Here is a 17,634-nt window from a genome sequence, read left to right on the forward strand (position 1 = left end):
AATATAATTCTTTTTGATAGATTTAGCACTTCTAGTCTATTAAAATGCAGATTCCTTTAGCAGATGATCTCCACTGCCATTTACGGCAGGGTGAGTTGATGTCACTTGTTACACCCTTGATTAGACACGGTGGTTGGTACGTCAATTCGTCGTTTTGTACATCATTCCCAGCAATCGCGTGCTTGTTATGCCGAATACTAATCCACCGATAACAAACTGTGCTCAAGCTGGTGAATATAGGCGCCAGCTAATGCAAATAGAACCCAGAGTTACATACTTAATGACACTCTATCTGTCGCCAGAGGTATCTACAGATGACATAAGGTTAAATGCCAAGGCAAATCATGTTCAAGGGGTATGCATAACATTATATGCCTATATTTACATTGTAGATAAAATGTTATCCAGTTGGTATGACTACTAATTCCGAGCATGGTTTCAATGTAAGCTCCGATAGAGTAAATTGATAATGTTTAGTCCTTGGAGGAGTATTATCCGTTATTTGCCGAAATGGAGCGATTAGGTCTATCATTGCATATTCATGGTGAACAACCTGGTTCCAACCCTTTACGATCCGAAGCTAAATTTGTACAAAACATAATATCGGTATGTTGAGGTCATATAGCGTAAAATCGCTGGTAATATATATAATTAATGTACAGGTTGCAATGGCGTTTCCTAAATTAAAGGTGGTTGCCGAACACGTATCCACTAAGGAGAGCTTGGAGGCAGTATTACGAGTACCGAATTTGGCTGCAAGCATAACACCTCACCATCTTCAAATTGTAACCGAAGACGTGTTGAATATCACCAGTGGTGTTACTCAGGCGAACATTTTGGATCATGTAAAGAATCCATATTTGTATTGCAAGCCAATTGCTCAAAGTGCTGAGAATAGGGACGCTCTATTGCAGGCTATCAGGACACGTAGTCCTAAGATATTTTTAGGATCTGATTCAGCGCCGCACACAATCGCTGCTAAAAACTCCGACAAACCACCTGCTGGTATATTCACCCAGCCATACATTATGGGTTACCTGGCTACTATTTTCAAAAGGCTGGATTGTGAAGACTACCTTGAGGCATTCGTGTGCCGTAATGGTGCTGAGTTTCTAGATCTACCTGCTAAAAATATCGAGTATATGGAGATCACGGATGAGACTATAATTGTCCCAGATACTGTCGGAGGTGTGCTCAAGCCGTTCCTAGCCGGCGAGGAGATAACTAAAATATGCATAGTAACCACTGGAGATGCAAAGTAAAACCATTTACACTGCTCTAGTCAGATATCACGCAATTGAATCGCAATCTAGTCACATATTTGTTTCGAAGTTGTAGAGCATGCCGTTCATTTGAGGGCTTTTAGATACTCATAGAATGCAAACACAGAGGTGTCGTCAGTAAACTGCTGCGAATAGTAGAAAGTAGATGCGAGATGCGATGCAAACATCGAACGCATATAACGATCTGGTAGCCGTACCATAATGTCCTCTATTGGCACAAGCTTCTGCAACGACTGCGGTATAGCTTTGGAAAGGACAGCCCTTACCAGAACAGTGTCCTCCCATAATGAATTAGAGTCTATAATGTCCTTCTTGAGTCGTATAATCTTGGTTGATAGAACGTCAGTAAGGTCGCAGCGTGGCATCCCTATGCGTAGCCCTTCATTCCACAGTGCATGGAATTCCCTGCGCGCATTCTTCTTTATGATGTCGAGAATTTCATTGATGTAGTCTTTACGGAATTGCGGGAATTCCCCACCCTCCTTGACGGTCATCATTTCGTCAAAGGTATCGTCATCTAGTACCAAGGCTGCTAGCACCTCGAAACTACTGCTGGTGACACCACCCTTGTTAGTGGATGCGTCCTTAAACAAGATAACTCCTTTGTTTTCCAGAATTCTTCTTGCATCCTGAGTTATGAACACATTGGCACCCTCTACAATGAACTTGTATATGCACTTGCCCTTTTCGTCAAACAGCCTATTAACGTTGAATGGCGTTATAGAAGAAGGCCTTCCACCACAAGGGTTGAATAAATCTGATGGGCAGGCACCCAAATGAAACTCGTCCCTGAACTTATGCCCACGCTTAACCTTTGTGCCATCTGGTAGAACCATATCTACTGCGTCTTCAGGTACCTTGAAACCCTTATCAGAAAGCAGTGCTTCATTATAGTGCATAGCACTAGTGGGCAGACCCTTTAATCTATTTGCTGCCAGCCGTTGTAGTTCATTGATATCCAGTCCCTCTGGGTCGTGAAGCACACCACTTTTGTCAATTACGGTTAAGGTCTTTGTTTTAGAGCATAAAAGTGCATTACTTCCAAGGTCTCCGTCAGGGCCACCCGTCAAGAATCTTGTAACTTCCTCTTCATTAAGGTGGAATATATTGAGCAGTTCGTGGATGTAAGCCTCTATGCTGGCAGTTGTCATACCGTACGTATCATGTGGTATACCTCCCATAACAGGTTCCTTACCTGTAGTGAACGACCTCCAGAAAGGGAATCCGCGTAGCTTAGCATGGTTAGCTGCCCAGTCCATAAGCCTTCCTGTGCCCGTGTGCTCATCAGGTCCCAGGAAGTATATTTCATCCTGATGCAAGTGGTCAACCATCTGAGCGCATGGCATCATAACATCTAGCAATCCATCCACATAGCACATAAAGCTGTTCCTTGTGTATATCTGAGCAAGGTCTGCGTTTGGTGCCTTGTCCAGGAGGATTACACCTTTACTTCCTCCCTCGGGTATATCCTTATTCTTGAGACTTTGGGTATAAGAAAGATTATATGCCTCATCGAAAACCTGGAGCTTATTACGCGTGAAAGCTTCATGGGAGAATGATTGTACAACCCTGATACCACCACGTGAGATTTCACTGAACCTTATGTGGAAACCCCTGAAGAACGGACCCATTAACATGACTATACCATATGGTGTCTCTGGGTAGTCATTTTTGGATAGGAAAGAGGGATCGAGCCTGAACGCAAAACTTGATTTCTCCGTAACGAAGAAGTTCGTACGCAAAGTTGAGCTATTGAACGTAAGGAACAATGACAATATCTTTGCGTGAACCTGGTTATCCAAGGTTTTAATAGTTTCCTTCAATGCATTGCTATCAGGGTCAGTATTGGTTCCATTTGGGTTTATATCTGGATTGTGCAGTATGCAGAAGTTTTTGTGCAACTGCTTAAGGATAGGTATATTTTCTTGAACAGCTTCAAAGATTTGATTTGGTAGGTATGACGGAATCATCAACTTCGAACGTATATCGTACAACTCGGATGGAGCCATTTGCTCCCTTGTAGCCAAACGTTCAATCAGGGCCATATGTGGGCCGACACTACCACTAAAGTGTTCCACAAAAATGGATGCACAGTATGCATAAGCCATTTCTGAACCGTTTAGCAACCTTTCCGTAAGTATGCTGAGGTAATGACTATGTGGCAAAATACCACAAAGCCTTATAGCCGTCATGATGGAATGGGCTCTATCCAGTAATGACAAATCGGGGTTATCAAGTTCGGTAGACGGAAGGCTAGTGATAAAGGCTGTGATGATGCAAACGTTGTTTGATAAAGGATCCACATACTTCGACTTTGAATAGCAACCATAGTAAGTGACACAATCACCAAATCTTGAATAGAAATCACTTTGTACATAGTCCTGTCTAAATGCTACATCAATGCGGAACGTATTGAATTCTCGGGGTTCACCATTCATAACAAGACCTATACCGCCATCTGACATTACAATTTGCTTGTTTAGTTTGTAGAATATATCCTCTGTAATAGTATTCCTCTTATTTTTGTAAAAGTCTTTATCTAGTAGTTTGCTCAGCCTTAATTCACCGGGTTCCGGATTATTCTCAGCGAAATTAGGTAACTGGAAAAAGTAGATGCGCAATCTCTCGAATAGATTCGCAGGGTCATCGAACATAGAGTTGGTTGATCTGAAGCATTGCATTCTCCATACTGGCCTTGTAACATCACCAAAATGCAGGAATCTTTGTTCTACAGTTTTCTCAACTGCATATATTTGTGATAGCTTATGGTTCAGCAGCGATGCTCTCGTAATGATAAACACCCTGCCATCATGTACTTGTTCAATGAGGGGAAAGTAGTCGGACCCAGAGTTTTCGTGTAGAATTTTAGCTGTAAGCACCGACACCATATTGTTCGCAATCATTTTTGCATTTGATGTGCTGAAGTAGTATTCGTTCAGGCCAAGTTTGTTGTAGTATTGATCCATTGTCTGATTGATCGTGTCATCGCTAAATGTCTTTAGGTCCTTCACGATTTTGTAGACTTCCTGGAATTGGGTTGCGTACCTATCACTTAGAGGCACATCGTGAGTTTCATCACTACCCACTACTCCAGAAAGTCCATCATCGTGGAGGTAGTTGTCCAGGTTTGCATCAATAGCCATGATGACGCAGGATTCTATTCAATGTGGAAAGAAATCCGAATATGTGTGCCCTTTCGGGCTTGTTTAATCCTCACAAAGAGGAGTGTGAGCAGAAAGGTAAATATCAAGAATATTTCTAATGGTTGAAGATGTGTTGGCGCGAATAGATGCGCATCGACTCAAGCTCTAGACCCCCATTAGTATAAATGTAAGACACACATTCCCCTCAAGAGTGATATTTATCACATTTTTACCTTAAAAACTCATATAGCAGCTATAGTTTATATTCAAAGTAATATTTCAATATCGGCATAATTGTCTGGCCCATATTATATGAAGCCTTTTTTGATAGACAATCATGTCTTTTCTTTTGGATCTAGTATGATAGTACTGTTGCTTACATATTTATTGCGTGGCGAATTGTCTTACGCGCTTAGACCGCGTATACTTGGTTAGGATTGATGTGTAGCGGAATACTACTTACATAAAGAATGTTGCCATTGGTGATTTACACATTGGCTTATTATATAAAAAGATTAATATGCTATATATAAGGCAGCAAATTTTGTCATTGACCTTTCGTTTTTTCTTACATATTGTTTATTCTAAGTTATATAGGATATTAAATATAGTAGGAAACTTTTTATCGTCTCTTTTGCCTAAGCTATATGATTATATTGGTAGATATAATATATGACACCTCTATATGAAAGTTTTTATATATATCAACATTCTCTTTTTTTTGACTCATTATTGGTCTTCACTTCGTTTCTCCACACACTTTATATGGCATTTATTAATGGAATCATACAATAATAATATAAACATTATATAGTATGAGATAAAATATTTATATTCCATGATTTATTTGTAATTCTGTTCTCCAAGGATGTCTCGCGTTATTGTAGTTCTATAACCTTCTTATTGGATTCTTGTTTAATATCGCATTATATCTATCGACTTTACAAAAATGTTTATCGACTGCTTAAATTAAATGGATAGCATCGGTTCGGTTAAAATGATCATAGGATTTTGTAACACCATTTGACTTCATGTTCGATGATGGAATGCGTACCTTCTCATTTTATGACGGCACCTGTGCCGTGTGCCGCGCTATCAACTCATTTACTTTCGCATGAGAAGCTAAAGGAGTGCATTTTAATTTCTGGTCGCAATGCCAATGACAACCAGAATCGTCTTAACATTGTGTTAAGTCAGACAATTGATGTAAATTGCGATGGCGAGGATCTTCCACAATGGCAGATGCCGATTGCATCGAGTGGAGATTGGCTTCTTATGCAGCGTAATTTGTCGCCATGTGTAGTTTGCGTTCGTGACTGGCAGCATTTTGTAGTGGATGGAAACTACAACAGTCCAAGGGCAGAGGATTCCTCGGTGGAATCATGTGTGTCGTCATCGCCGAATACACCCGAAAGTTTTGCAAAAGTAGACACTGTGAGACATCTTAATGGAAATAACCGTGATGAGCTACTTTACGGTGACCTGAAGCAATTGTCGGACCTGATAAAGTCGGATGTTGATCGTTGTATTGCTACTTATCGCCGCAATTTATTGGATAAAAGTCCGGTTTCGGGTAAGATAATGTTTTTGATTTTACTTCGTGAGGGAACTAAGAATGCACAGAAGGCTGTTAATGGGTTGAAGAACTTGAATCCAAGTGAAGTAGCGGCTATATGCGTAACTAGCGGTGAGAAAGACATAGAAAGCAAGGTATCGAAGCTTGAGACTCTGATTTACGACAACTGTATTTCCTACTATGAGCGGCGCATCCACATGTTACAGAAAACTCTGTCTAAGGTCAAGCATAGTACAGGTTCAGATGTAGACGAGACCAGTGAGATCAATACCGCTATGATGTACTTTAAATTAGCTTACTTCCAGCAATTTATTGGCAATTTGAAGGAGAGTGTACAATGTTTATCGCAAGCATGGAATCACGTGGTTCCTGCAGCTATAGTTAACCCTTGTGAGGACTATGCCACGGTGGCGCTCTATATATCACTTCAGCTTGTAAGCGTTCATTTTCTCAACTCCAATATCGTAGATGCACTTACAACTGCTTTTGAGGCTGGATCTTTTTTTAAACGTATTTTATTCAAGCCCGATTCAGAGCCCTTGTACCATAACATTTGTTATCTGTTGTATCATTCAGTGGCTCTCCATCTAGAGCGTGCCAACGATTACAAGGAGTTGAAGGAAAATGACCATTTAAAGCACCATGCTGCTAACTTTGGTAAATGGGCCATTCAGCATTTGCTTAAATTGCGTATATCGCTGATGTCAGGTGACTATAACTCATATCCTCGCAAGGTATTTGCCAATTTGTTATTTCGTGGTGACGATGATTTCGGGCATCTATATGAATCATTTAGTGAGGAATCCAATACAGGCACCGTAGAACAGCGACTGCACAATCTGGAGTCAATCACTGAGCAACTATTGGTCCGTCTTATGGATATAGTGTCAACATGGAGTTGGTACAACTCTCTGCTTCAGGTAACTGAGCTGTTGGGTGACTCACTGTTATATTCATCAAGCTTCGATGACGCGTTCTTTATATACAATAATGTAGCTGAATCATTGGTCAATGGAACTCCACTGGATGCTGAATATCTGTTGAAACGGTGTTCGTCGTTAATTATAGCTGAGTCATTAAAGACCACAACTACATCTCGGTCAGCCCGAAGTATGGATTCTGAATCCGATGAAGAATCCATCCAGCTTCCCAATTACCACAGGTGTGCCATTACCATGCTATTGGCTGAACGTGCTCATTGTCGTATTTGGTGGTTCATATATCGTCGTATATTAATCAAGATATTAGTGAGCATTGACTTTATATTAGGTGTACCGCTTGATATCCCAAGTACGTTACGATCACAGGGTAGTATTCCGTCAGTAATTTGGCAGAGACTATCGAATTGCGAGCCACGATACTTGACTGGAGGCCTTGGATATAGTATAGAACTTGATAAACGTGATTACGCGATGATTTTATTGAAAGGTATAATGACATTATGTTCCACCGGTGATGTTAATGTTGACTTTGCTTCGTTATGCCATCGCCTGTTTATGAATTCTCCATTGCGCGATGTCACCACGTCAGTACTGTTAAGCAAATACCACACTCCCTTCTATATGATAGGCCAGGTTAATCGAAAGGAGGATAGCATATCCACTCAGCTTCAGCTGGTTGTAACATTCCATGTTGATTTGCCCTTCGCTATAGATATCAATAAAGTCAGCATTTGCACATCCATTGGCACATTCCTTTTTGACATTGTGAAAACCGTTGAAACACCCAGTCAAGTAGAGCTTTACATAAAGGCTTCCGGGTGTAGCGAAGATGCTGTTTCTCAAGGTAGTGATATCCAAAATTCTCAAGAATATGATCGATATAACGAATTTCAGCAAGACTATCCGAGTAATACATCCCATATCATGGGATCAATGCTTCAAGGGGAAGGCGATACCACTGGCTTTGCTGAAGCCAGACACCTCGAGGGTGATAGAAGAGTCATTTTGGCTATAACGTGCCCTCCTGTTAACAACCAGTTCATGATAAATTGCTTTAGCCTGCTTGGTGTCAAGCTGCACTGGATAAAGCCGCTGTATGAAGGTGCATTTCTGGATATCGCTTGTATAATACCATCCTTGGTAAATCAAACGGCGGGCATTACTCGTTTAGATGAACCCCTATTCGAAGCTGACTCAGTGAAGGATACATTCAGGCTATTGCATAACGTTGGATATGTTGGTTCATCGAGCTCATTCTTGAAATCCGAAGAGACACTATCAATGACTATGGCAGATCCCAGTAGTGTTGCGCTCCGTAGCTCCATGTGTGAGACCATTATGGAACTGACAGCTCTGTCACCGATACCATACGGTTTGCGTGACTGGGATAACAGCGACACGGACACCTATTCTTGGGGTGCATATCGCATGTTTGTAAATCGCATATACTTTAAAGTTTTTCTTGGCAGCATTGTTGAGGGCCACGTCGCTCCTGTATCCTGTGTATTGTTGTACAACAAGCAGATTATAGGGTCTGATAACTTGGGTCGAATTCGATTTTCTGTGGACGTCTCTTGCAGTGCTAGCTCTCATATATTCTATGCGCTCTGTCGTGACGATGCTAGCAACTGTGGTATCATGCGCCAATGCGTGAATAACCAATTTGTTTTTAGTTTGAATGAGTTTGCTGATGCTCAATCATTTGAGATAGCTCCTAGGTTGGACTCTCTCGGTGTTTCTGAGGTTGATGCCGTTGTACCAACACTGTTTGCTGACTCTCCGGATTTCAACTGCAGTATAAATGAGGATATGAACAATTTCTTGGAATTGGCTAAACGTGACTGTAACATTGGCATCGTTTACATTTACGGGTTGCTTAAGGTCCTGTCTCACGGTCAGACCAACGTGCAGTTTAGTTTAAAGATGCAGCCTATGCTAGGTCACACTTTGAAGGCTGTGGAATCAGAGCTACTTGTAGTCACTGACGTATCACAAATTCAGGTACACGAACCTATCAGTATGGCTCTTGGAGAGGAACATGTATATGACAGCACCAATGGTAGCCATATCCGTATGCTCAACGTCCAGTTGGTCAACAAGAGCCCTCTGCAATACGATATCGACACTGTCCGATTAGTTTACAATGATGAACTTGACATTGGTATGTCTATTGTATCTATCATATCATATGTATTAGAAAATGAGAGTCTTTATGGATTCTGCCGACTATTGGAATATTATCAGGAGCTGCAATTTATGCATATGTGCCCTGAATCTGCCAATTCAGTGGAGGCTCAATGTATACATTCGGTAGTACACCCGGAAGCCTTCCCATTCGACCGTTTACAGACATGCTTCTTGGATGTTATCACTGTAAGCGATATTACACAGCATTCATTACGATCCAGTGTAACATTGTAATATCTAACTCTAAGGAAGCCGCTGAAGTACATATATCAATTAAGCACGCAAGTACTGTGTTTTTAGGCCAACCTTTCGAGGTGATTGCCAATATTACTAACACAACATCGCATACCCTGGTAGGTTTTGTACGGTATATCTATATTGGTACCATGGATATTCTAGCATTCATGTACTAGAATCAATGGTACATTGGTATAAATATTTCCCTGTGTGTAAAATATTTGTATTACACATCGTAATAATATACTTTCAGGACTATATAGTAAGCATTAAAAGCAGGGAAAACAAGGACGGTGTGTTCTCAATTGCAGGCGCGCGAGTAGCCGAGATGATTGCGCTTCCTATGTCTACGCGGTGTGTTCGTTGGATGCTAGTGCCAAATAAGTAGGTCCTCAAAGTCTCAAATATATTTTACAGGTGTGGTCATCAAATGATACCGCGAGTCGATGTTTACCAGAAGAGAAGGCTGACCCTTCCATGTGACAACTTCTCTTCAGCGCCGTCGATCGTATACGTAACACCGCAGGCCGTTGACAATAGATAACTCAGTGCTTAAAAGGGTAGTAGACATTCGATAGTATATTTGTGGTACATTCTATTAGTGTACATGTGATTCACAGACGGCACACACATGATTCCCTGGATATTTGCAGTTATATTTAAGAGTAATAACAATCCATTAAGTTCCAATCGCCGATACGCGTGTCATTGTCATTTATAAAAAGCAGTGGGCCCCCAATTGCAGTTGCACTTAATTTGCAAGGGAGACAGTCTCATACACACACCCACGTATGGGAGCACGACAACATTACCCCCGTAGATTTGGTGCGTACACACAAAACATTTCTGTTGAATTGTTTTTTATTTTGCTTATTTACTTCATTTTTGTGCAAAGGAACGGTTGCCCTGGTGAATATCACGGGGTTTAGTTGCACGGGTAAAGTTTCACTGTAATATAGCACCTGTCTAGTCTTTTATTTTTAAAATGGCAGCTTTCAGCAAGGCTACTGGCATTTACAGCGCCAAGCTCGGCCTCTACATGTACGCCGTTGCTCTTCAGATGATCATTGGTTACTTCATGATCCTTTGCTCACCAAACAAGTTGAACATTGGTGGTCTTGTTCGCGCTCGTAGCGTTGAGGACATTCAGAACGTCGGATTCGATGTTATTCAGGGTGCTGGTGTTGTACACATTCTTTTCGCAGTGCTCACTTTTGCTCTTCTCATTTTGGCACACTTCGTTACTAGCTGCTTCAAGATTCCCATGCTTATTGTTACCATTGTGCAGACAGCCTACTGCTCATTCACTGCTGGTGTTTGCGCACTCTACCTCCAGCGTGGTTACGACAACATTACTCAGACCATTCAACTCCTTGCCAAGCAGGCTATCGGCACTGTTGTTCCTTCTTTGAACCAGTTGTTGGTTGACAACCGTAACATGCTTTACGGTATTGGTATTTTGGCTGTTATTGCTACTTCCTTCTTGCAGAAGGCTCAGGTTGTCAAGGGAACTGACAGCAGTACTCAGGTTATGGTTGTAATTCCCTGTGTTAGTCTTGGTTTGGGTATTGCCTTTGCCCTTACTGCTCCTTGCAGGGACTACAGGACCTTCACTCTTGGTTTCTTCTGGGCTTTGGCTTGCATTATTGGTGATGTCATCAGCTCTGTCAGCAGATTCTTCTGCTTCAAGCCATTCAAGTTGTTCATGTTGGCTGTTTACGCTGGTATTTGTTTGTTGTCTGTTATTACCATTGGTGTTTGCTCCAAGATTTACAGCAATGGTAAGATTGACCTTTCTGGTTACCTCGATGTTGTACACGGTACCATCAAGGCTGCTGCTGACAAGGCTAGTGAGCAGATTAAATACGACGATGTTGACAGGTACATTGGCAAAATCACTACCCGTTACACCGATGAGGAACTCAACGTATTCATGGGTAACGGTATTTTCCTTTTGGTTGTTGTGATGCTTTCTATTGTTTGCCTTCTTTTCGGCGTTCTTGCTCTCTTCTACTCTATCTTCAGGTTCTTTGACAGGAGCCGTGACTCTGACGAGGCCAATGTTGGCAGCGACAAGGCAGTCAAGGTCGTCGTCAGCTAAACTGAAAACATAACATCAATTTAATTGTAGTGTGTAACCCATGTGTGTAGCTGTTAAAATGTGTTTCATAAACAATGTCGGATGACGACATTAAGGGTGAAGTATTTATTATTGGTAAATATCGTGGTAAAACTTTTGAGGAGGTATATCGCACGGACGCGGGATACGTTTCATGGGCTAAGCAGATAGACACACCTACTGGGCAGCTCTTTCGTTTCCGCTTATACATACATAATCGTGAATCTAATACAAGTGGGAATGCAGCACCGTCTTTTACAACTGCTGCTGTAAAACCGTTTAATCCATCTCAGCCACTTCCCAGTGTGCGTCCATCTGTTAGTAACAGCTCAACGGCTCCTAAGGAATCACTAGGACGTTGCTTAGATGCAAAATGGCGTCGTCTAACAGATCGTCGTGAGGATGACTGTGATAAAAATGACGAGTTCGAATTACACCGTTGGCGAGCCAAACGTGCCAATACCGCTAAAGGCGATTTTAATGAGTTGACCACTTTACAGGATATTCTTAAGGTAACCGTTGACAATGACAAGCCGAATGAGAAGGCTATTACACTCTCGGATACATCCCCTGAGTCTGTATCAACTATGGTCTCCATTTTCGACAATTCTAGAAAAAGCAGGGTAATTGTCAGTTCTGGTAGCGTCAGATCATCTGCTAGTGGCAGCCCGGTTCAAGTTGAATATAAGTCACCTTCTGGTGAAAGTTCATTTTCCTTGGACAACAGCAGTACTGAGTTGCTTGAGGACATTAAGGACCTAGAGGAATCGGGTGCATTCAAGGATTTTCCATCTAGTTTTATTACTGAAGCTACTGGATTAACGGCATCTTCAGGTCTAGCAGATACAGAAGCTACGTCTTCTTCCGGTATACCAGATTCAAATGACACTAATGATGGAAGCTCTACTCTACGTATTGAGGGCATGCTCGCTCTGGTATTATATTCTGACTCCGAATTTTACATAGCATACCAAAAACCATCTGCCAATGGTCTTCCATCATGGACATCCGTTGTTCCTCCGGAACTATTCCAGTTTTTGGCATCTCTACAATGTGGAATGCGTAGTGTGAAGGATCAGCGTCACTCATATTTAATATTTCACGCTAACCAATATGACGTCGTATTGAAGGCACTGCGCAAGGCACTAAGTAAGAAAAAGTGTCCAGTGGACCCTATTCCCAACTTTATTCTTCGTTCATTTTCTGAGTTCGATAGGTATGCCCGGAAAATCAACCTGCCTGAGAAGACGCAAGACTCACTTTCTGGCCATTTGTGCCCGTATACATCTAATAACTTGGATAATGTCCATACCTTGGTTGGTGATGAGCTATACAACCAATTGAAGCCATTTCAACGCGAGGGCGTTAATTACGGTATACGTCGAAACGGACGTGTGTTGATTGGCGATGAAATGGGTTTGGGTAAAACACTTCAAGCTCTTGCTATATCGGCTTTCTACAGGATAAACTGGCCCTTATTGATTATATGCCCATCATCCCTACGTTTCCAATGGCGTGAGCAATGTCTCCGTTGGTTGCCTCATTTAGTAAAATCTGATGATATTTGCATGATCATGACTGGTAAAACGGAGTACACTGATGAAACAAAGATTGTGATCACATCATACGATCTATGTGTGAGTAACCGTAGATTGCGGCATGGGTTTGAGACGATCATCTGTGATGAATCTCATTACCTAAAGAACCAAAATGCCAAGCGCACTCAGTTTATCACTCCACTGCTTAAGGAGGCAACTCGTGTCATATTACTATCGGGAACACCATCGTTGAATAACCCGGCTGAGCTATATGAGCAGCTCTCGTGCCTCATTCCTTCGTTTTGTTCGTCCAGTACGTTTGTTGAGCGATATTGCGAAAAGCGACTACACTGGTTTACCAAACGTATGACCTATTCCGGCTCTCAGCATGCCTCGGAGTTGCATATGTTTCTCGTAAAGACTGTTATGATACGTCGTCTGAAGGAAAATGTGCTAAACGAGCTACCTCCGAAAATCCGCTCCAAGGTGCCTATCTACATCGCACCTGATATATTACGCGGCTTAAGTAAAACGGGACCGGCAATCATCAACAGCAAGCCTAATTTCAATGCCCCGAATACTCAAGAGGTGTTTAGGAAGACTGGTGAGGCTAAGGTCAAGGGTGTATGTGACTACGTTTTACACCTAATTAAAAGCTCGGTGAAGTTTATTATCTTTGCGCACCACATGTTCATGATGGATGCCATTGAACAGGTTCTTAAAGCGCAGCACTGCTGTTACATGCGTATTGACGGTTCCACTAATGCGCAACAGCGTGAATCGCGTGTTACTGAGTTTCAGAACAATAGTAAGTGCCGTGTAGCCTTGCTATCACTGACTGCCTGTGGTGTTGGTCTTAACTTAACGTCATCTTCTACTGTAGTATTCGCTGAATTACATTGGGTACCAGGTCAGATGATCCAGGCAGAGGATCGTGCCCATCGTATGGGCACCAAGCACCGTATTATTAACATTCACTATTTGATTGCTGAGGGGTCCATTGAAGAGACTATGTGGCGAGTTGTAAGCCGCAAGTGGGAGACCGTCACTGCTACACTGAACGGCGAGGTATCTAACCTCGCGATGACCAAAGAGTCTGAGAAGGCATTTATTAATGAAATGGCAGCTCAGTATAAAATTACTGAATTACTAAAGTAGCGCCATGTAACATTATCTAATGCGTTAATACATACACTAATGTATTTTAGTTCCTTGATTATCTAATCACTTTATAAAGGGCAATCTCTAGTTATAATGTCTAACAGATTGCATATATGGATAGAGAATGCCTAATCTACTGTTCAATACACTTTAAGTTACCATCTAGTCTACGTTAAGATGTCTAAATTTACCCCGTGTTATCAGGTAGGTTCGACTCTCCTAAACCCATTTGCCGTGGCAAGGGCAGGGGTCGGGCAGTTACCATCTCTTGCGGCAATAATTCGTGTACGTTCTCGAATGTTAGTTCATTGGGGTCTATACCAAGCCTGTCCAGCATGTGCAGGAAACGCTTGTTGCGTTTAAGCTTACGCAGCTTTAGTTGAGCATCGTGTATACGCCTGTTAATGCTACGTTTATCAATTCCTATTTCTGCATTGTCTATGCCTTCTGGGAAATAGGTATACGGCTTCAGTCGTGGACGAGTCCTACCTTGCCTTAGGAGAGTAGCCAACTCATCCATAGATTCACTTTCATCAGCATTTATTTTACAGGTTTCTAGTTCATCTGGTGATAAATGTTTCCTAGCCATACGTCCTATGGTTTTCCTAGTTTTATCAGAATTGGTAACACTCTTTGCGATAGACTTTAATTTCCTAATTTCATCGTCTGTCATCTTCTTCGGTGTTTCATGAATTTCATCAAATCTATCCACTTGTGGACTCACTGATCGTGTGGTATTACTATGACCCATGCTATCTAGATTGGTCACCGGGTTGTCAGGAGAACCATTTGATGACAAATGAGTATCCTCGGGTAATGGTCTCGGCTGTAACTTCGTCATCATATATAGACGTGTAACTGGATCCAAATTACGTTTCCTATGTTTGTATACATGACGTGTTGTTTTGTGTATCGTCTTTATTTTAGGGGCCTCTTCTTTAGCTTGTTCTGTAGACTCGCCTGTGGCATTCCGTACCTCCTGTAGGAGGTCAGATATATACTCTTCCGTGCTTGGTGTGATATATAATTGCCGAACAGGTTCCAGGCGACCTGTGGGCGGTTTGTAGTCCATGTTCCAGGTAGAACTGTCGGTATCCATAGACACCATCTCTGTGTGACCTTGGGTTTTGTTTGGACTGATGAACTTTGAAAGCCGTCCACTAAAGTCATCGTTTGGGCTGGAATCCTCCGAATAATCATCATAATCTGAAAATGATTCATCCGATAAGTCCTCATAGTCAGACATGTCTTCTTCCGAGCTATATTCCTCTAAATTGTCTACATCCGATATGACTTCATCCGACATACCTTCTTCATCCGATAGGTCTTCATAGTCAGACATCTCTTCTGGATAGTCTGTTTCTATTATTGGTGCCTGGAAATGGTCATCCACAAGTGCATCTGGAGTTGTATCTATGCAGTCATCCAAATTGCTTAAATCGTCATCAGGCTGTAAACTAACACCCAGTGTATTTATGGGTTCTGCCATTTTGTTTTTCGGCAGCTTTCGTTTGGACAGTGTATCTAGACATATGGCCATAGGGTCGCCACCAGCCTCTTCACACAGTTTGTCGAACATGGCTGGCCACTTGGTGATATCATCCTTTACCATGGCGCATGCACCCCTTAGGGCACTTTTATCGTCATCCACTAATTTACGTGACGATGCAAATGGATTAAAGCCTTCCGATGCACGTATCATCGATGCCAACTCATCAGCATCGCTGTCGTTATATGACTCCAACTCGGCGATTACCTTATCGGGATAGGACATATCAGTTCTAGACACTGGTTGCTCAGAGCTCGGTGCCAGTTCTTCCACATCTTCAATGGTTGCAGTACGTGATTCTGTATCCTTTATGCGGCTGGTATTGCTCGGTGGAGCATGGAAACGCTCCCATAGAGCCTCTATGAGCTCACCACGTCGTTCCGGGCTGGATAGATCCTCTATCATAGCACCTTTGAAGTCGAAGCTCTCTCCCTGTACATCTCTTAATGCAGCTTGTACTTCACTGTTCATGCTTTTGAAGTATTGACCAGGGTCATCCTTATCAAATGGCGTGTAAACCTGTGGTTGCCATGTTCCAGGATCTCCATAACGATATATAGTTCGTTCTGGTGGTGGTGGCTCTATACATTCCTTGTTCAACTCAGCTATTTCCAAGGCTAACCGATTATATTCCTGTGTTGCCTGCCTCAACTTCCACTGTGGCATGTTATCAGCATCTTCCAGTACGCTATCCTTTTGCTTCTCCAGTTCAGCAACTCTTTTGCGATTTTGCAGGTACTTGACATATTCCACTGACGCATTTCTACCGCACCCAAGTTCCGATAATAGGTCATCATAACCACCTATAACCTTCATGCGCTCTAGGTCTCGTGTATTTAACCTGCTTAACAGTGGCTCATGATGCAATGGACTATATAGGGCCTGTTGTTCTGGCGTTTCCTGCCCTGTTACGCACCGTTTATACATCTCTTCTTGCAGTGAATTCTCACTTATTTGTATCCTGTTACGCACTAGATCTACACTTTTTATATAAAGTGTATTTATGTATGTGCCTATCCTGAACGGTTGCCTGGCCACACCCGTGAACTTTCGTGGTAACTTCCGATCATTCACGTGGAGAAATGCATCCACAGTGGCCCCTATATCCACGTAGTATCCAAACGGTGAACGCCTTCTTATAACCCCTGAGACGGTATCCTCTACACTATAGGAATGCAACGGTCTTCTTTCAATAGGAGCACCCGTGACACTTTCTAGCTTTGGTAAATCAAGAAGCGACAGCCTAATATAACCAGAGTCAGGATCTATGGATTTTACTATAACAATAATATCCTCACCAGACGACACGCTGTGATCCACTCGATCTATCCACCCCTCACTCATATCACGTGCGTGAAGTACTCCATAAGAGGTAGCGCCTACATCTACCAATGCGTATGTTGGGAACGCCACGGCAACACGCCCTTTTATGCGCTCGCCAACTCTAAACAGCACTGGGTCTAATCTCCGTCTATGCCTCGTCATCTTCCATTTTTGTCTTCTATGCTCCGGTCTACCATATTTATCAACAGATCTCTCTGCATAGAGCTCTAGATCGTGCTCAACCATAGCCTTTACTACTCTTTTGCTCAGCAGATGTGCCTGTAAAGGGCATTTCGGTGGCCTTGGCGGCTCCGCCTCGAATCCGACATATTCGTTTTCCAGTTGGTCGACTGCATATCTCGTTAAAGGCCTGGCATCAGCTGCTAGAGTATACTGTAAACGACAATGGTTGTTCCAAGGCTTTATAACGTTATATCCAGGTAACATTTGGTTTCCATTACGTGAGCCATGTCCAACGAAGGCATACACCGTGCCCGTTATTAACGTCCAACCGATATGCCACATTGGTAAATACTACTGTAGGGCAATAGAGTCATACTACGCCGAAAACAGCGGG

The 17,634-nt window shown here is 42.4% G+C and overlaps 6 protein-coding genes across 6 annotated transcripts; 4 read left to right on the plus strand and 2 right to left on the minus strand.

Moving 5' to 3' along the window:
• Nucleotides 1-5: 5 nt before the first annotated feature.
• On the plus strand, nt 6-1,320 carry BBOV_III009670 (putative dihydroorotase). Its single transcript, XM_001612041.2, has 5 exons — nt 6-136; nt 172-355; nt 393-443; nt 478-606; nt 663-1,320. The coding sequence occupies exons 1-5, from the start codon at nt 45-47 to the stop codon at nt 1,260-1,262; spliced, it is 1,056 nt and encodes a 351-aa protein (XP_001612091.1). The 5' UTR covers nt 6-44; the 3' UTR covers nt 1,263-1,320.
• On the minus strand, nt 1,276-4,465 carry BBOV_III009680 (Glutamate/Leucine/Phenylalanine/Valine dehydrogenase family protein). The gene has a single exon (XM_001612042.2). The coding sequence runs from the start codon at nt 4,424-4,426 to the stop codon at nt 1,349-1,351; it is 3,078 nt and encodes a 1,025-aa protein (XP_001612092.1). The 5' UTR covers nt 4,427-4,465; the 3' UTR covers nt 1,276-1,348.
• Nucleotides 4,466-5,389: 924 nt separating this feature from the next.
• On the plus strand, nt 5,390-9,940 carry BBOV_III009690 (Gryzun putative trafficking through Golgi family protein). Its single transcript, XM_001612043.2, has 5 exons — nt 5,390-9,104; nt 9,141-9,316; nt 9,352-9,483; nt 9,621-9,751; nt 9,785-9,940. The coding sequence occupies exons 1-5, from the start codon at nt 5,465-5,467 to the stop codon at nt 9,909-9,911; spliced, it is 4,206 nt and encodes a 1,401-aa protein (XP_001612093.2). The 5' UTR covers nt 5,390-5,464; the 3' UTR covers nt 9,912-9,940.
• Nucleotides 9,941-10,215: 275 nt separating this feature from the next.
• Nucleotides 10,216-11,507, plus strand: BBOV_III009700 (putative integral membrane protein). The gene has a single exon (XM_001612044.1). The coding sequence runs from the start codon at nt 10,353-10,355 to the stop codon at nt 11,466-11,468; it is 1,116 nt and encodes a 371-aa protein (XP_001612094.1). The 5' UTR covers nt 10,216-10,352; the 3' UTR covers nt 11,469-11,507.
• On the plus strand, nt 11,495-14,230 carry BBOV_III009710 (helicase). The gene has a single exon (XM_001612045.2). The coding sequence runs from the start codon at nt 11,543-11,545 to the stop codon at nt 14,180-14,182; it is 2,640 nt and encodes an 879-aa protein (XP_001612095.1). The 5' UTR covers nt 11,495-11,542; the 3' UTR covers nt 14,183-14,230.
• A 65-nt stretch (nt 14,231-14,295) lies between these two features.
• BBOV_III009720 (S1 RNA binding domain family protein) lies at nt 14,296-17,630 on the minus strand. The gene has a single exon (XM_001612046.2). The coding sequence runs from the start codon at nt 17,580-17,582 to the stop codon at nt 14,373-14,375; it is 3,210 nt and encodes a 1,069-aa protein (XP_001612096.1). The 5' UTR covers nt 17,583-17,630; the 3' UTR covers nt 14,296-14,372.
• Nucleotides 17,631-17,634: the final 4 nt, after the last annotated feature.

The sequence above is a fragment of the Babesia bovis genome, chromosome 3 (assembly GCF_000165395.2).
Source record: "Babesia bovis T2Bo chromosome 3, whole genome shotgun sequence".
Taxonomy (NCBI): Eukaryota; Apicomplexa; class Aconoidasida; order Piroplasmida; family Babesiidae; genus Babesia; species Babesia bovis.